Source organism: Eumetopias jubatus, unplaced genomic scaffold (genome assembly GCF_037043125.1).
Source record: "Eumetopias jubatus isolate StellerSeaLion01/CBP00866 unplaced genomic scaffold, mEumJub1_p1.0 scaffold_13, whole genome shotgun sequence".
In the NCBI taxonomy this organism is placed as follows: domain Eukaryota; kingdom Metazoa; phylum Chordata; class Mammalia; order Carnivora; family Otariidae; genus Eumetopias; species Eumetopias jubatus.
Genome location: NW_028274819.1, coordinates 98,511 through 117,215, shown reverse-complemented (window position 1 = coordinate 117,215; position 18,705 = coordinate 98,511). Strand labels below are relative to the sequence as shown.

The window sequence follows — 18,705 nt, the reverse complement described above, 5'->3', positions numbered from 1 at the left end:
ATGCCAATCTACCTCCATCTTACAGGGGAACCCCTCCTGCAGGTGAGGGCAATGCCCCCAGGTGTGGGCAGGGGTCCCCCCTGCACCGTCACCCCAGGAAAGTGTCAGAGAGCACTGGGAACAGAGGAGGGGTGTTCCTTCCAGCCTGGGGCGTGGCTGCAGAAGGGTGCAGGGGAGCAGGAGGTGGAGGAAGAGGAGGGGGAGGGAGGCGAGAGAGAGGAAGGAGGGAGTGGTGAGTCCCAAGCGGAAGTCAGGTAGGACTCGCCCCATGGGCCTCGCTGCCACACTCCAGTCTCGCCAGCCCCCAGCCAGACTCTGGGGCCAGGATGCAGGTGAGTTGGCTGTGGGGGGGGGGTTCCACACCTGTGGCCAGGACACGCCCCCCCCAGGAGGCTCCACGCCTGTGAAGCCCTGCCAGCTTCACCTGGAAAGTACCTGTGGGGTTTCCCTGCAGCCCTCAAGGCTGAGGTGAGGGTGGCCAGAGCCCAGACAGAGTCCCTGGGCTGGCTGGGGGTTGGAGCAAGACAGAGGGCAGTTTTCCTCCTGCCCAGCCAGGGTTACTGGGGACCCCAGGCCAGGCCCTTAGAGCCTGTGTGAGACCTAGATGAGGAGAGCATGTCCATCCCCAGAACTTGTAGCTCTGCCCTGCAAAGGGAAAGGGGGCTCTGGCCTCCAGGATGGGCTGACCTGAGGTTGGGGAGGCAGGGGGAGGCCGGGGGTGGCCGGCTGAGCCCTCTGCTCCCTGGGAGTCCTACCCCAGGCAGAGGTTGGGGGCTGGCTGGGGGCTGTTGGATTCTGATTCTGGGGGGCAGAGCAGGAGGCTATGGAGTCCCAGTGGGGTGGGCAGGAAAACATCCTGGGAAGACTTCCTTTCTCCCCTCTGTCAGGAAAGAGGTCATCCAGGCTGGGGCCAGTGCCTGGGTGGCCCAGGGAGGAGACCCGTGCTGAGGTGGAGAGCGAAACCAGCCTCCCACTCAGCCTCCTGGAGTCCCTCCCAGGTGTGGGCCAAGCAGGTGGCCTCTCACTCCACCTTTGCCCAGGGCCTCCTCAGCCCTTCCAGAGCCAGCTCTGGCACCTGGCTGCTCAGGTGAGCGTATGGGCACACCTTAGCCTTAGCCCTGTCAGCCCCTTCCTTCCATGCCCGTCCCAAGCTGGGGTAAAGGGGAAACTTGGGGCTGCCGGGGGGGGGTAGCGCCTGGTTTGGCTGAGGCAAGGGGATCAATGCTTTGAAAGGGACATATTCAGGGGTGCCTGGTGGCCCCAGCCCCTAGCTGGATCTGAGCATGCTCTTCCCCGCTTCAGTCCCTTCCATGGCTCCCCATGGCCCCCAGCTGCCTGAGCAGCCTCCATGATCCGGCTTCTGCCAACCCCCAGCCTCACCTCCTGGCAGCTCCCTTCTAGCTCTTTATGCCTCTACCAAGCTCAAATGCTGAGTTCTGAGTCCCTGGGAGTACTAACTACCAAGTCCTTGGAGGTGCTGGGTCCTGAGTCTCTGGGAGGTCCTGAGTACCAAGTCCCTGGACACTGATTGCATGCTGCCTCTCAGGGCCTGTCCATACATATTTTCCTCTCCCAGGAATGCTACCCCCACTTGATGGCCTCCTGCCAACCTCAAGCTCCAGGCTACCTCCCCTGCCAAGCAGCCACCTGCCTCTCCAGGCCCCTGTGTATAGTTACACCACATGCTGCCTATGAGGGCTGCACACAGAGCAGGCCGCATCATCAGTGAGGGTCTGGGGATGGATGGACGGATGGACACATGAAACGATGAACTGACAGAAGACAGATGGATAGGTGAAGAGGTGGAGGGATGGAGGGGGGATGGAGGCAAGGAAGGGCAGACAGGAGGGAGGGGCAGATGACTGGCTTCAGAAGTCCAAGAAGCAGAACCAGGTGCAGGGGAGATTTGCTCAGGGACAGTGGACTCTTCAGGGCGTCTGGGCTGAGTGAGCAAGGGTGGGCTTCTCTGTGTTTGTACACTTTGGTGGGGGCAGGAGGGTCCCCCTGCTGGATGATGAAACTACAGGGTGCTCATGGGACCCAGTCAGAGGGTGTGATGTGACCTCAGGGTGAGATGTGCCACGGATAGTGAGGGGAGGCCTGAAAACGTTCCTTTTGCCGCGTGTGTGTCCATGTAGCCCACCTGATCAGGAGCTGGGTGACAGTCACGTCCGCACAGCAGTGTCCTCAGCCCCACTGGGGACCTGGAGGCCCAACAGGGAAGGGATGGACAGGGGCAGGACTCCCCCAGCTCTGACCCTCCACGTTCTGTGCTGTAGGGGAGGGAGTGTCTCCTGGGATCTGCAGTGTCTCCAGAAGTCCCCTCATTTGGAACTAGTGGATGAGCCCCCTGGGACCCTGGCCCGTGTTAAGCCTGGGCTCTGGCCCACTAGGTGCTTGGCCTGCAGGGGGTGGACTCTGGAAGGACTAAAGGGAGAACAATAGTGACCTCCCAGCCTGCACCCCTTATCTGTGCAGGAGCTTGCCTGGGATCTGCACAGGACAGGGAGAGCTGGGGTCTGCAAGGCTAAGTGTGTTGGGACAGTCCCTGTCCCTGCCCTGGGGGCCTGGGAGCCTGACGGACACTGGAGGTCCTGGAGGTAGAGCCTGAGGGATGGAGACATAGGGGCCCCAGACACCCTGCTTCGGACAACACCGAGCAGTCTGCTTGGCTGGAGGCGGGGATGACTTCATGTGAGCCTAGTCCCCAACTGTGAAGGCCTCTCACCCTGGAGGACAGATGGACTGGTGGACAGCCTGATCCTGGAGGCTGTGGCTGTGGCCATGGCCCACAGAGGGACTTGCATGCAGCAGGTGACCTTGGGGATGGTGAGCCCAGAGTACATGGGAAGCAGATTCTCAGAACCTGGTCCCGGTCTGGCTGTGGGGAGGGGGGTGGCTGGACTAGAGCTGGAGACGGGGGGGACTCTGACCCGACTGCCCCTGTGGCTGCCTGCCCATTGCCAAGGGCTGACCAGGTGCTGACCAGGTGTACATGTAACTTTGCCCTGGGGGTCCCTCTGGTCTAGTGGCCAGGATCCATGGTCACTGCCCATCAGATACCTTAGGTGGCATCACTCTCCACCATCTGGATCACATGCCAGCCCCTAGAGGAGCTCAAGTCGGCCCTTCCCAAGAGGCTCTGGGTAACTGTCCCAAAGCTGTGCAGTGTCTCTGGTGGGGAAAGGGGTCGTCTGAATCAGGAGCTCCCCAGGTCCAGCAGCCTCATTTCTGTGACCCAGTAAGGGCCTGCCTCCCCCTACTGCTGGACCTTTGAGGGTCCCCCTGGGAGAGTCCCTTCTTCCCAGGCTCCCTCCTCCTGCCTGGATCCCAGTGTTCTGTCCAGTCTGGCTTCCCTATGCCATTCCTTCACACCCTGGAGTCCCATCTCTCACCCCTGGTGGTCCTGCGTGTTCTTCAGCCTCAGGCCCATGTTGGGGTCTCTCCTTGCAGTCTCTGCCGGAGGAGCTCAGTTCGGGGCTGGGGGAGGGGTAGACAGGAAGAGTCTCCTCCAGGGTCCGAAGTCAAACACATAAGGTCTTTCCTGCCAACGCAGGGATCCGTTGCACTCACCAATTCCTCCAGCACAACACTTACTGAGCCCTATGGTGGGCAAGTCACAGAACCAGATGCTGGTGACCTGAATGCCCCTGTTCCCATGCAGTTGAGACTTCACTCTTCCCCGAGACAGAGGCACCTCAGCCCAGGGGCTCTCCCTGTCCTGCAAATCTGTGAACCGCAGGTTTCTCTTCTGGCCCGAGATGGGGCAGAAGTTTTAGATACGATAAGCCACACCTGAGTGCCAGGCCCTTTGGGACCAGAGGCGCTGTCTGTATTAGCCCAGTCTTCACGAGACCCTGGCACCTGACGCCTTAGAGCCTGCCATTCTGCGGTTGCATGTGATGCTGTTTTCTGGCTTCTGTGATTGGGACAGAGGAGAGCGGGGCAGACCCAGGTCCTATCCTGCGGCCAGGAGTTCTTGTGCCCATGGGTGTGGTTGGGGAGTTGGACTAGGGTTGCAGGTTTTGAAGCAAATAAAAAGCAGATACCCAGTTAAATTGTATTTTACATTAAACATTTCTTTTTTAGTATAAGTGTGTCCCATGCAATAATTGGGACATGCTTGTACTAAAAGGTATCTGCTGTTTATCTCAAATTCAAATGTGATGGGGCCACCTGCATTTTACCTGGCTGCCCTCCAGGGCAGACTGGCTGGAGCAGTCCAGTGCAGCTTTGTGAGGGAGGCAGGCCTTGAGCTTGGCGGAATGTGGTTGTAGAGGGAAGGGGTAGTGGGTGGGGGTGCCAGCAGGGGCGAAGTCCTGGTGGTGGGCGGGTTGGAGAGGAGGGTGTGATACTGCGGCACACAGCCATGGGCTGCACTGAGCTCCTAAGCCAGGAGAAGGGCTGGGGTCACCCTGGGGCGGTAGGGGGTGGTGGGCTGGCAGGAGGCCATGGCAAGAGCCCAGTGCCCACAGTGGGGTGGGCAGTGCCTGAACTTGCCAGCCCAGTAGGCGTGAGGTGGGGTGCTCTGATGGACCCGCCCCCCAGTGCGTCACCCGCACCCTGATCCCTGGGACATTGCGGGATCCCTGTGCCTCCTGAGAGAGCTGCCCACTGGGAAGTGAGCTGGGGACGCTCTCCTTGGTGCACACAGCATGCCCAGCGCGGCTCTGGGGCTGCAGGGTGCTTCCTGTAGCCAGGCGGAAAGAGGTGGGCGGTCTTGCCTGAGGGCACACAGTGTTGGCACCCCAGGCTCTGGGCTCCAAAGCCGGTGTCCCCTCCACTTCAGCCTGGAGCTCCCCGACTGTGACCTGACTGTCTGCCCTGTCCCCTACCCCTCAGCTCCCCCCATGACGAGGCCCTGGGCACTCCCGGTCAGCCTCACACCCTGCTGGCTGCCTGCCCGCCAAGAGTGGGTGAAGCCTGAGCTCCGCCCCCCACGCCGTCCCCACTTGTGCAGTTTTAGCCCTACGCCCTCTGCCCCGCTTCCCCTGATGCCACAGTCCCATCGCCTGGGGCTCTGGTCAAACGAAGAGCCCCACACGGCCGCCTGGACTCGGACGTCACCAGCTCTTCCCCTCCCTGTGCCCGGGTCTGTGCAGGATCCCGCTTGAGGCATTTAACTTCGCGTCTCCTTGGCCCCCTCCCGTCCGTGACGGTCCCTCTGTCCCTCCTTGTCCTTGGCCATCTGACTCTTGAGTCTGATGTTTTCTCAGGCTGAGACAGGACTGTGTGTTTTAGGGAGGGGGCTACAGACTACCCATCACATCCTGTTGGCACAGTGGTGGGGGGGCCCTAACAGCTAAATTATATCACGGGGCCCTAGACCTTCATCACCTGGGGGGGCATCTGCTGGGGTTCTCTCTTTCCCCTTCCCACACTTTCTTCATTAGTCATTAAGGCCACAAGGGAGGGTCTGGCGGGAGGAAGAGAGAACTCGTGACATCCATTCATGCTGCCACGATACCGACAGTCGGGAGAGGCTTGGAAGCTGTGTACACAGCCGGTTCCTCCTTAAGGTTCTGCCCCCTGAGTTTAGCATCCGTCTGTCTGTCCCAGATGTGCCTATAGCCCTTACTCCTGCAGGATTCTCACTGGACTTACTGTTACTAAACTCAGAACCATGTGACGTTGGTCCCCAGTGGCCCATGTGTGGCGGCAGCCCACGCTCCTTCCTGCTGCGTGGTCTTCCACTGTGCGGGGCGGCACGGTGTCCTTGTCCATCCACATGCTGCTGGGAATTTGGATTATTTGCATAAATTTTATATGAAATAAGCTACTGTGAGCACCCTCTTGCTTGTGTTCGGGGCGGGATGGGCCGGGCTGGATGGCCTAGAATGTTCAGTTTTGTTTCCCCAATTCATGCATGACAGGGAGTCTGTTGACTTCGATGCTGTCCGGCCATTAAAATGCCTGTGACCAAAAGGGCAGAAGGTGATGCCTCTGGCCACCGGACCTGCAGTTCCTGCTCTTCTATTTGCTGCTTGTCTTTTCTGAAGGATCTCAGAGCTCTTTGCTGATATTTCTGAACAGACCTTTGCTGGAGTCACCTAGTGCCTCCCCACCCATCGCCCTGCTCATCGTGGTCCTAGCACTGAGCCCCACCTGGGGCTACCTACTTGTTCAGTTGTGGTCCTGCCCCCCAGTTTTGTGTTCGCCTCCTCGGTGCTGGAGTACCCGGCCTGGGAGGTGTTCTGCTGCAGGAATGAGCCCCATCCTTCCGTCTACCCTCTGCCCCCAGGGTGAGGAGAGCGGCCAGATCCTGGCGGGGACTGAAGGGGACAGCTTCCCACTGATGGAGATCAACACTGGTGAGGTGAGTCTCCACCCGGGCCCCTCCCAGACTAGGTTCCACCCTTGGCCTGTGCCCCGTGCCAGCCCCAGTCCCATACCTCCTTCCTCCAGACCGAGGCCTCTGAGCAGTGGGATTACGTCCTTGTGGCTGACCACCGCACCCAGAGAAATACCAGGCAGGCCCACCAGCAGCAGCAGTTCCTGGAAGAGCTCAAGAGAAAGGGCTTCCATTACAAGGTGGGCTGGCTGAGGGCCTGGCTTGGTGTGGAGCATGGGGGACCGCGCCGCTGGGGTCACGGCGTCCAGGTGTGTCCTGGGGAGGGGTCTGTAGACATGGCTGTGGCCTTGTGCCTGAAGTCAAAGGGACAGGCCAGTGGCTGTGGACAAAGGGGGGAACTTCCAAAGTGGAGTGGAGGTCCCCAAGCACCCTCCCACCCCCAGATGATAGAGGACCACAGGAAGGTGTTCTTTGGGATCCGAGCGGACAGCAGGATCTTTGACCTGTACTGCACACTCCTCATGGAGCCTGAGGGTCCTGCCACCAGAGTGCAGCCTGCCAGGCCATCCTCCGTCCCAGCCACCACCAGGTGAGAGGCTGGCCAAGACCTGCCCACCATGCTTTTGGTCCAGTCAGGCTTGCAGGCATGGTGTTAGGTCAGAGGTCCCAGGGGCAGAGATCTGAGCCCGAGTGTCCATGTCTGTGTGATACGGGATAAAGATAGTTCTCGCTTCTTGGAGTGTTCTGAAGGTTACGTGTGACTATGTTTCCTGAAGGGTGGGCAGGATTTGGACAGGCCAGGAGCACCTCCCAGTGGTCCCTCCTAGCTTTGAGGTCATCTCCCCAAGACCCGGGATGTGGGTCCTGACCACCCCTCTCCAGACCAAATGCCCCTCTGTGGACATCCGTCCCCAGCCTCCCAGGCACCCAAGCCTCTTCTCTCCAAGCACCTCCTTTTCCCCACTGACCCTCCAGCCCTCCACACCGCTCCACCCACCCTCCCCACATCCCTCCTCTATCACCTGTCTCGCCTCGGCCCAGGCCCCTCTGAGCTCAGCTGGGGCCTGGTCAGTTGGAGACTGGTAAAGAATGCTCCTGGAATTTGGATATGAGCAACAAAGGGGGCCTCCTCTGAATGCAGGAGAACTGGCTGGTCTCCAGGAGGTGCCAGGGGAAGGTGGTTGAGTAGAGGCACCTTGACAGGGTCTGGGAGGAGCAGGCTGGGAGAAGGCCCTGGGACATCAGAGGGACCATGTCTTACAGGAAGATGTTCTGGAGGAGTGTGGCTCTGCAGTCAGATGTCTGGCTGTGCCACTTCCCGGCTCTGTGGCCTTGGGCAGGTTCCTCAACCTCTCTGAGCCTCCATCTCTCCATAGGGAAAATGGCTCACCGGCTATAAGGATTTGTGCATATAAAGGCATAGGGTGTGCTCTGGATGTGTGGGGGCTTCAGGTGGGAGGTGTGATAGGAGGTGTTGGGGGGGGTGTCTAGGCCAGTACCTGGGAGGGGATGGTGTGGAACTGAGCATTGGGAGGGGAGGGCCTACCACCAAGGGTGCCCCATCCTGGGGCCATGGGGCAGCTAGGCCACAGGAGGACTCAAAGGGGTGGGGGATGGGTTCCCGGATGAGTCCTAGATTCTGGACTCCGGTCAGGCAGTAAGGCAGGCAGGCTGGGGGCTTCACCAGGACACAGAGGGGCCTGGGACCTGGCCAGACAGAGGGTGGGGTCCACCCAGGTTAGTAGGAGTCATCCTGAACCGGTTCTTGTGTTCCAGAATCCGAATTGTCAACTTTGTACTAAACAGCAAGGCGGCAGCTGGTGGTAAGGACAGTATGGGCAGGGGGCCTATGCCGCAGCCCACCAGAAGGGGTGTGACACGGGGAGAGCAGGGCAGGGCTCCCCCTCACCCCTACTCCCCTCTGACCCGACTCCCTGTGACCACCAGGCACATTAGAGGATTTGGTGAAGAGTGGGGTCTTTGAGACCAGATTCGCCCTGCACAAGGTGAGGGGTGGGCCAGCTGGGAGAGGGCTTGAGGGTGGGACCAGAGGCAGGAAGCTCTCACCGTCTGTCATTTGTGCTCAGGGGGAGGAAGACCTAAAGAAGAGATGGGCCCGGTGGAGAAACATGTTCCACCCCCAGCCGATTGATGATATCAGGTGAAACTGCCCCAGACAAATCACCTGTGCCCCCCCAGACACACCCGTGCCCCTAGCAAACAGATGTGTCTGTGCTCCTCGGCCAGACACACGGATGCTCTACGCCCCCACACGTGGCCCGCCCCACTCAGGCACCGGCCCGCAGGGCACCTGGGCGGGGGTGGCCCTGATGGGCAGCTCTGCCGGCAGGGACTACTTTGGCGAGAAGGTGGCCCTGTACTTCGCCTGGCTCGGCTGGTACACCTACATGCTGGTGCCCGCTGCACTGGTGGGCCTCATCATCTTCCTGAGCGGCTTCTCCCTGTTCAATGCCAGCCAGATCAGGTCGGGATGGAGGGGCGGGGCCGGAGCGGGAGGGGGCGGGGCGGGCCGGGATGGGGCCGTCTGGGGAGAGCCGCCGCCTGCCCGGTCCTTGCCCCCACAGCAAGGAGATCTGTGAGGCCCACGACATCCTCCTGTGCCCTCGCGGCGACCACAGCCGTAGGTACCAGCAGCTCTCGGACACCTGCACCTTTGCCAAGGTTTGCCGCCCCGGGGGCTCCGCTCCAGCCTGTCTTCCCGGAGGAGGGGTAGCTGAGGGCCTGCCCCTGCGGAGCTGGGCTCACGCTTCCCCGCTGGGGGCGTGGTGGGCCGCGCAGGGCCGCCCCCAGCCGCGTGCGCCCCTCTCCCCAGCTCACGCACCTCTTCGACAACGAGGGCACCGTGCTCTTTGCTATATTCATGGCTCTGTGGGGTGAGTCGCCGCGGGCACTTGGGGGGCAGCCCGAGCACTTGGGGGGGGCCACTCCTGCCCCTGCGCCCGTGGCCGCCGGCCCCAGCCCCACCCCAGGAACAGAGGGCGGGTCGCCCCTTTGCTCGCGTCTGCAGCCACGGTGTTCCTGGAGATCTGGAAGCGGCAGCGGGCCCGTGTGGTCCTGCACTGGGACCTGTACGGGTGGGACGAGGACCAGGTGAGGCGGCGGGTGATCCAGGGGCTGTCTCGGCACCTTGTGCGGAGCGCCACACCTGCGTCTGCGCCGTCCCAGGGGGGTGTCCCCGTGGCTGAGGCGTGTCTGGTGCCCTCCACAGGAGGAAATGGCGCTTGAGCTCATTAACTGCCCTGCTTACGAGCTCCGGCCACAGCAGCACTCGTACCTGAGAAGCACCGTCATCCTCATGCTGTCTCTGCTCATGGTACCCCTACAGAACCCGGTGTGGGGCTGGGGACCTGGGCGGGGGCCGGCTGTTCTGAGGAGCCCCGTCCTGGCCGCCCCTCCACAGATCTGCCTTATGATCGGCATGGCCCACCTCCTGGTGGTCTACCGTGTGCTGGCCGCCGCCCTCTTCAATTCCACCTTGCTCTTCCAAGAAGAGCAGGTGACCACAGCCGTGGTGGTGACCGGGGCCCTGGTCCACTACGTGGCCATCCTCATCATGACCAAGGTGGCTGGATGGGGATAGAGGGAGGACGGGGCAGGGGGGGGTCTCCCCTGAGGCCCAAAGTAAGCCCTCTGGGTTCCCCCCTGCAGATCAACAAGTATGTGGCCCTGAAGCTTTGTGATTTTGGTGAGAGGGGGCCTGTGGGGAGGGGGTGCAGAAAAGGGGCAGGAGGACTCAGGGCTGGGGTCTTGGACCCCCAGACAGGGGAGGGAGCCCTTTCTGCTGTCTCAACTGCCTCTCCCACCTGGTGGACAGGTGAGGGTTGCGGGTGTCCCTGAGTCGTCAGGATAGGGACAGGTCAGGGATGGGTGAGGGACAGCCCCACATCTCATCCTAGAGAAGCCCAGGACCTTCTCAGAGCGCGAGAGCAAGTTCACCATCAAGTTCTTCACTCTGCAGTTCTTTGCTCACTTCTCGTCGCTCGTCTACATTGCCTTCATCCTGGGCAGGTAAGAGTGGCCCACTCCCACCGCCTCGTCCACCATTTAGTCCCCCCCCCCCCTTAAAGTGGAGATACCTGCTTGTCTTTGTTTTTGCTCAGGGGCACCTGGGAGGCTCAGTCCGTTAAGCGTCTGCCTTCGGCTCAGGTCATGATCCCAGGGTCCTGGGATAGGGTCCTGGGATCGAGTCCCGCATACGGCTCCCTGCTCTGTGGGGAGCCTGCTCCTCCCTCCCCTCCCCGCTCATGCTCTCTCTCACTATCTCTGTCGCTATCTCTGTCTCTCACTCTCAAATAAATACTTTAAAAAAAATTCATGCTCAGAACAGTTGGACACCCAATATAAAAATGTGTGGCAGAAGACCACGGTGAACCCCCAGCTCTCTACTCCCCGTGCCCAGAGGTGACCCCATAACCATTGCGTGGTTATGGTTTCTTCCCAGAATTTTTCACACATTCAAGTACACGCCCATATACACCAGCTGACACACATGGTTTTGTCCTGTAAATCATTTTAGCTTCTCATTATACTGAAATGTACTGTGGGCATCTCCCACATATGCATGGATGGCGAGGCCTCATTTTTAAAACCACATCATGAGCCTTAGTTTGCAGGATGTGCTGGAATTTATTTTATCAGTTCAGTTGGTGGACGTTTGGGTAATTTCCAACGTTGAGCTTTGTAAAGTTGAAATTTCATATAACACACATGGACTTCCCCTCTTCTCTCTTATTAGTGAAATCAACTTTTTTTTGCTTCAATCAATATACTGAATTTTGTTCTGAAGAAAATAATTGCTCCATTTGTTCTGTGTATTTGCTTAAATTGCGTAAGACACATACATACTGCCAATTAATTCCAAACTCCAGTGGAACTTTAAAAAAACCCCAAGTCCTCCAAGTATGGTCAAAGACATGAGGCAGTCCCTAGACCCCGGCTGTGCTTGCAGTCGTCCTCTAGGTGTCCACCCCTCCCCTCGGGGCTGTGCGCACCTGTTTGTCCTGGGAGCCCTTCACTCGCTGCTGTGTAGGAGACCCCAGGTTTCCCAGGGGCTTCCCGAGGAAGGGTACAGAGGAAATCAGATGCCCTTACTGAGGGCCTGGTGGAGTGCTTGCTGGAGGTAGACTTCTTCCGACTCTAATCTCACCAAGCCTGTCCTCTGAAATCTCTCAGGGGGTGTCTTGGTGGGCCTTTTTCACTGGACTTGCTTGAACAATTCACCTCTCCCTCCTCTGCCTCACCAACACCTGTCTTGGTCCTAGATTATCTCCACCTCCACACACGTACCCTGTCCCATTCCTTTCAAGGAATGTTCTCCCCACCACGCCCAATGGCTGGTCCTCCCTGCTTCTGCTTCTCCTCTCCCTGGTCCTGCTTGCCTCTCCCCGGATGCTGGCTTCTCCTCTTCTCCCGACCTCTCAATGTCACAATGCCCTGCTGTTCCCGTGACTTCAGGTGCCGTCTCAAACACCTTCCAGACACACCAGTGAGGCCCACACTCCTGTCTCCAGCCCCGGCCTCTCCCTGGAGTCCAGACTCCCAGGTCCAGCTGCCTCTCATCTCCCCTCAGATGCCCTACGGGCACCCCAACCTTACTGTGCCCGCAAGCTCGTCCACAGTCTCCCTCTTCCACGTGGCAGCTCCACCTTCTCCTTGCTCAGCGCAGAACCCGGGTCCCCCAGATTCCCCACTTCCCCTCTGGTACAATGCACTTGTTTGCCTCGTCTCTACTGCAGGGGTGACAGCTCCCTGAGGGGAGCATGGGGGCTTGACGCTGCTGAGTCAGCACCTGCAGCAGGCCTGGCATGTAGAATCGGTATCAGTCACATGGAAAGAAAGTCTCAGGCACTTGCTGGGCCTGGAGCCTTGGGTCCTTCAGTTCTGAGTGATTTTCATTGCATCTTATGTCTTCGGTTCCCTCTGCTCCCCTCTCCGGAAATCTTTTTGTTTGGAAACTGGACCTTCTGGTTTTCTTTGCTTTCCCCCACCCCTCCCATTTTTTGTTCCAGATTCTGGGAGTTTTTCTCCACTCTGTTTTCCAACCCTTCAGTTGAATGTTTTACTTCTGCTCATGTCCTTCAATTCAAGGCACTCCTTTGCATAATTCCTTCACAGCCTCGTCTTCGTGGCACCGGGATACCGGTGGCTTTTCTTGTCTGAGGATCTTGTCTCTTTTTTTTCTTCTATTCTGGTATTGCTTTTTTCCTTTCAAGTTTCTTTTATGCTCTTTCTTTAATTGATCTCTGATTTTGGTGTTAGAGGCTTTCCCTAGATGTCACCTGTCCATAATTGAGAAAGGCGTGTGCCAGTGGCTGGCTTTGCTCTAGGCCGTGTCTCTCCCGTGAGGACCTCTTGCTCTGTCAGACTCCTGCCTGGAGGCAGAGGGACACTTGTCACTGTTGGTCGGAGCTCGGCTGGGGAAGGGACAGTGCGGGGTCTCAGGATCCACTGGCCCCACCCTACAATCCAACTCTTTGGTGGCTCAACCGCCTAGAAGTGATCCTCGGTCTCGCTGACCATTGGCCTCGAGCCCCACTCTGTCCTTCCGCCCCACCCCCACCCAGTCAGAAGCAAGGTCCTGCCTCCTCCTCCAGCCTAACTGTCCTTCCTAGGATCAACGGTCACCCTGGGAAGTCTGTGCGCCTGGCGGGGCTCTGGAAGCTGGAGGAGGTCAGTCTGTCCTGGACACCTTGCTGTTCTGCCCCTCCACTCCGTCCCTCCCAATCCCACAGCCCTGTCTCCCCACACCTGACCTCCCACCCTTGACCCCCGCAGTGCCATCTCAGCGGCTGCATGATGGACCTGTTCCTGCAGATGGCCATCATCATGGGTCTGAAGCAAACACTCAGCAACTGCATGGAATACCTGGGCCCGTGAGGAACCCCCTCCTTCCCCAGGGCTCTCCTGGTGCCCCCCTCACCCCAGGGAGCCCTCGAATACACAGGAACCCCTCCTGTCTCTACATCTCCCAGAGCCAGCAGGTCTGAAGGGCCCTCTGCCCCCAGCACCCCTCCCTGTTCCCCACTTGTTCTCATCACCCCTTAGGTGGCTGGCTCACAAATATCGCCTGATGCGGTTCAAGCTGAGCCGTGCGTCCGGGGACCCTGAGCTCAGGCACTTGCAGCGCAACTACCTCCTGAACCCAGTCAACACCTTCAGCCTTTTCGACGAGTTCATGGAGATGAGTACGTGGGGTGGTTGGGGGCACAGGCCTGATAAACAGCCAGTTCCGGGGCAGGTCCTGGGGGACTGGTGGGTGGAGGGGGTGGGAACTCTGGTGTGTGGAGCACCCCACAGCGCTAGATGACAACCCCACACCCCCTCCCAGTGATCCAGTATGGCTTCACGACCATCTTTGTGGCCGCCTTCCCGCTCGCCCCCCTGCTCGCACTCTTCAGCAACCTTGTGGAGATCCGCCTGGACGCCATCAAGATGGTCAGGCTGCAGCGGCGGCTGGTGCCCCGCAAGGCCAAGGACATAGGTCAGGGGCCCGACTGGGTGGCAAGGAGCACGGGCACTCCAGCCAGGGGTGGGGCGGTGAGGGACGCTGGGACCAGATCATGCCAGTTCCCTTGAAATAATCTCTCCAAGACTAGCCCTCTCACCCCATAGACAGCCCCCAGCCCTTCCTCAGGCTCTGCCTAGGATGGGAGTTGGCCCTGAGGGGGTGGTGCTCGGGCAGGAAGAGGCAGGGCTGGCGTGCACCTTATAGGACCCAGCTGAAGGAACTGTGGCCCCCGTGGGGGGCCCAGGCAGAAGAGCTGGGCTCTGATAGCAGAGAGCTGAAGGAAGGAGGGGTCCAGCAGCTGGGGGCAGGGACTAAGAGCGGGACTATGACATGGCCTCCGTCACCCAGATTGTCCTCGCTGAGATGGCCGGGTATCAGGGAAGAACAGAGTGGATGGGGTGCTGGATGTGGGCAGAGGGAGAGAGAAGTATGAGTAGGAGGGAGGCCCCAGTCTTGGGCCCAGATTAAGGGGTTCTGACCCCAGAGTGGAGCAAGCTTGGGAGCAGCTGAGGGGTTCAGGCAGAAGATGGGGGTCGGGGAGACCTGATCCCCTCCTGGTCCACATCTGCATCAGTGAAGCCTGCCGACGGCTGCCATGAGCAATGGCACGGGGCAGAGGTGACCATGCCCCATGACCATCCCAGCTCCCAGCCTTGGGCATGGTGGCTGGAGGTGGGGTGGGCGGTGCCAGTGGATCAGGGCTTGATGAACCAGATGCCTCACCCCCCTGCTGTGGCCCAGGGACCTGGCTGCAGGTGCTGGAGACCATTGGTGTGCTGGCCGTCATTGCCAATGGAATGGTCATCGCCTTCACGTCTGAGTTCATCCCCCGCGTGGTGTACAAGTACCACTATGGGCCGTGCCGACAGGGGGCCCAGCCTGCGGTTGAGTAAGGGGGCATTGGGGGGGCCCCCAGACTGTCCAGAGACCCCTGGGAAAACTGGCCCAACCACACAGCTCAGCCCTAGGGGAGCCCAGGGGAAGGGCTTGATGCTGCCAGTACTGTCTGTGGTTGTCATGAGTCTGGGCGTGGGGGTGGCCCTGCCCCATGCCAACCTGCAGACCACAGGAATGCTGGGACCGCAGTCGGGGAGTTAAGGTCCCAGAACCAGATGTTTTCTGAGCAGTCCCCACCGGAAAGACTCCCTCCCAAAGTCAGACCCTTGGGGCTGCTCCACAGGAGAGGGCAGAACGGTTTCCTTATCCAGCGCCTCCAGCCCTCCAAAGGACCACGGTACTTACAGACTGGGTTTCCAGGGGTCTCCCCCTGGAAGGTTCCCCTAAATTCCTGGAGGGAAGGCAGGCACCCTGAGTCTCTTCAGGCGCAACCCCCCCTCCAGCCCCTCTCCTGTGCAGAGAAGTGAACGAGGCCTTCTGTGCTATGCCCCACCCTATAGCCCCCACCACACAGGGATTAGCTCCAAGAAAGCACCCCGGAGCCTGAAGGGGCCACACCCTGCAGCCCTCACCTGCCTGGGGCCTTCTCTTCCTTCCCCCAGCTGCCTCACAGGCTACATCAACCACAGTCTGTCTGTGTTCTACACCAAGGACTTCCAGGACCCCATCCAGATAGAAGGCTCAGAGAATGTGACTAAGTGCAGGTTTGGAGCCCCCCCCCACCCCCCATGAAGCATCCTCTGAGCTCCTGACCCCTGACCTCAGGTACTTCCCCACCCCAGGTACCGGGACTACCGTAACGCTCAGGACTACAACTTATCTGAGCAGTTCTGGGTCCTCCTGGCCATCCGCCTGGTCTTCCTGATCCTCTTCGAGGTGGGCCAGAACTGGGGGAGGGGCCCCAAGGCGGGGGCAGCTCTCTCTAGCCCTCCTCCCTGGCCCCCAACCCCTCAATTCCCTGCTGGGTCTGTCTTGACCTCTCCGACCAGCCCTTGTGCCCTGCCCCCCAGCACGTGGCTTTGTGCATCAAGCTCATCGCTGCCTGGTTCGTGCCTGACATTCCTCAGTCGGTAGAGAACAAGGTTCTGGAGGAGAAGTACCAGACACTCCGGGAGAAGATGTGGTATGGGAGGCAGAGGCCAGGCTGGGGTAGGGCCAGGCCCCAGGCCTGAGGGAGGGCCATGGCCCTGATCCCCAACAATGCCATTCCTGCCTCCAGCTCCAGCCCGAAGAGCACAGAGGTGTAGGAGACCCAGAGCTGGTCAAGAGGCACTGGTGCCCAGGAGCTGAGACTCGGAAGCACTCCCACCACCCCACCCCACCCCTACTCATGGCATATCGGGGTCCCAGGAGGCCGGTGTGCATGCGGGGAAGTCTGTGTATATACGGGGGTCTTGGAGGGCCCGTGTGTGTTTGAGGTGTTTGTGAGCAGCACGCTGTGGTCTGTGAGGCCCGTTCTGTCTGTTAGGGCTCAGACTTGGTACAGCCCTGACTTGAGCTCTGACCTCTGCCACCCACAGAACTGGGGTTGGGGTGCCTCTCAGCAGTCACAACACAGGAAAACCAGCCTAGTTTCCTGAGCCTCCCTCTGACTTGTGGGACCCAGATCCTGCCCCACCGCCATCCTGGCTGGTCAGGGGGCCCTGACCCCACCTCTCTGGCTCCCCTCAGCCTGCAGAACTTCCTATAATAAAATGAAACCTTTTTGTATCAATTCTGGGCCTCTGGTGGATTGTGTCTGTTCTCAGATGGGAAGTCCAGTTGGGGAAAGGTCTGGAATGTGGTAGCCTCCTGGTCCTCCTCTCGCGTTCCTTGTGAGGCGGGGGGGCTTTATTGAGGTCCTACCCTCCCCGCACTTGGGGTTTAGGGACAGGAGTCAAGGCAGGCTTCCTGGAGGAAGAGCTGGGGAGGAGGGGCAGAACCGCCAAAGATGCCCCTGGGGATAGTGGAAACTCTGAGGAGTCCCCCAGGTCCTAGACTCTCTGGGCTGGTTGGGCCGGTTTGCCCTCTGCCCCCAGGCTGGGTGGTTGCAGCTCCGAGGCTTCCTGGCGTCTGAGAGCAGGTCAGTCTTAAGCGCCAGACTTGGGCGCGAAGCGGGACTCTTGGGTCCGCCCTCCGGCCCTGGCTGCTGGGCGGGGCTGCACCTGCCGCCGCCGCCGGGCTCGTCGCCGCTGCGCACCTGGCCCAGGTGAGACGTCCCGTCCCCGTGGTCGCGCAAGCCCCAGGTCTTGGCAGCAGGTGAGTGGCTCGAACCCACGGGGGTGAGTGGAGCTCGCTGGCTCCCGGGAGCCGGGACTAGCCTTGGAGCTTGGGGGCCGGGGCCGGGGGCGCTTGCCCATAAGAGCCTCTGGGCCGCGGCGGGTGCGGTCCCGCAGGAAGTGGCTCGGAGTCGGCCCGGCTGCCCCCGTCGCCCGGAAGCCTGAGTTGGTCCGCGTCCCTGCCCCTTGGGTCTGGCGGCGGGGCGGGGGGTGGGGGACGGCAAAGCCTGCTTTTCCCGCTCCGCCCGACATGGGCAGTGGCTTCCTCGTGACCTTTGCCCAGGAGAGGGAGGAGGAACGCCAAGGCGCGCGGAGACGCTCGCTTCTGCCCGGAGCTCGGATCCCAGTCCTGAGGCCTCCCCGGGCTCCGGGGGTGTACGGAGGAGCTGGCTGGGGCGGTGAACGGCGCTGGTCGCCGGGCGGAGCTACCGTCATGCGCGCTCCCGCCCTCTGTCTGCGTCCCCGACCTGCTGTGCTAGGCCTGCCGGTCACCCGCGCGGCCCCCCTGCGCACTCCGACCTGTCATCCACGTCCCCCTCGTGCGCGCCCCAATCCGCCATCCGCTCTCTGTGAGCGCGTCTGCCTCCGTGCGCGTTCCCTTTTCGACGACACCCGAGTCCCCGCCCTCTGCGCCCGCCCCCGACCAGCCTGCCCACTGCACCTGGAGGGTGGGGGACTAAGTCTGGTCCTCCCCTCGGAAAGGCAGACCGCCGGAGGTGGGGTGTGTAGTGGAGGGGAACCGGGCGTTGCGGCCCCCTGGGGAGCAGATCGGAGCCCCCCCGCCTGCGGGGCCACAGCCTTTCGTACAGTTCTTCCTTCAGGAGACACGTCGGGGGCGCAGCGCGTCCCAGATGAGCAGGGGATGCTGGAGACTATGGGGTGCTCAGCAGCAAACCAGACGGCGGAGGGGTGGGGAATGGGGGGGATCGCCTCCCGCCGCTTGAGCCGAGGGAGTCAGAACTCAAGCCAGAACATAAGCTCAGGAGCTGGATCTTTCTAGGAACCACCGGGTGTAGGGCAGAGTGTGGTGGGTGGTGGGGGGAGAGGGAGGGGGGCTTGGATTCGGAAGGGCCGTTCGGGACAGTGCCTAAGGCCATGTGGGCTTCTTTGCACTAACCTTGGAGAGTGGGCCTGGGGGTGAGGGTGTACTTTAGCAGCAGAAGGGGGGGTGTCCTGTCATGGCTGTGAGAGGGTGACACAGAGGGGCACACAGAGGCAGTCTGGCAGGAGCTTTGAGAGGCAGCAAGAATGGTTGGGGCTCTTTGCTTCCCACCTGGGTGCTCCTATGCAGGTCACTGACTACTGTAGGAGGTGACCTGGGCATCGGGCCCACTGAAGCACCTTCAAGGAGGGGCTGGTACCAGTGCTAATGTGCATTCAGGAAGCTGAGGCTCAGTGGAGAAAGGGTGCAGTCAGATCTTCCTACAGTTCTGTGGGGACCCTGAGCCCAAGATGCACCATCATCCAAGGGTCTTGAGGGCCACGGGGGGTGTGAGGTTGAAGAGCAGGGCTGGGGCAGGGTCAGATTAAGGACATAGGAAAGCCAATATTGAAGGTGGCCCACGGGTGGGCCTCTGACCCTGGGTGGGTGAGAACAGGGACAAGGCCTGAAGGGGACCCTTGCCCAATTTCTCTGGGTAGTGATGCCAGCCACCTATTGCTGGGCCTTGAGTCCCAAGTCAGTCTGGGCTGGGTGCGGGGGGAGTCAGTGGTGACAAAAGGAGATACTG

The 18,705-nt window shown here is 60.5% G+C and overlaps 1 protein-coding gene across 1 annotated transcript; it reads left to right on the top strand.

Annotated features, from left to right (window-relative positions):
- The first annotated feature begins 266 nt into the window (after positions 1–266).
- Positions 267–16,431, top strand: ANO9 (anoctamin 9). The gene is made up of 24 exons (XM_028094216.1): positions 267–332; positions 6,242–6,316; positions 6,406–6,531; positions 6,736–6,881; positions 8,069–8,115; positions 8,240–8,298; positions 8,380–8,453; positions 8,643–8,777; positions 8,878–8,974; positions 9,126–9,186; positions 9,321–9,403; positions 9,522–9,626; positions 9,714–9,875; positions 9,962–9,998; positions 10,210–10,321; positions 12,925–12,982; positions 13,088–13,185; positions 13,358–13,497; positions 13,641–13,793; positions 14,562–14,709; positions 15,320–15,421; positions 15,500–15,593; positions 15,728–15,840; positions 15,937–16,431. The coding sequence occupies exons 1-24, from the start codon at positions 327–329 to the stop codon at positions 15,962–15,964; spliced, it is 2,259 nt and encodes a 752-aa protein (XP_027950017.1). The 5' UTR covers positions 267–326; the 3' UTR covers positions 15,965–16,431.
- Positions 16,432–18,705: the final 2,274 nt, after the last annotated feature.

Excerpts from the sequence above, each read along its gene's own strand:
- ANO9 (XM_028094216.1), top strand. Across the intron at positions 8,116-8,239 it reads CAGCAAGGCGGCAGCTGGTG|GCACATTAGAGGATTTGGTG; the intron begins GTAAGGACAGTA and ends TGTGACCACCAG. Across the intron at positions 9,627-9,713 it reads TCATGCTGTCTCTGCTCATG|ATCTGCCTTATGATCGGCAT; the intron begins GTACCCCTACAG and ends GCCCCTCCACAG.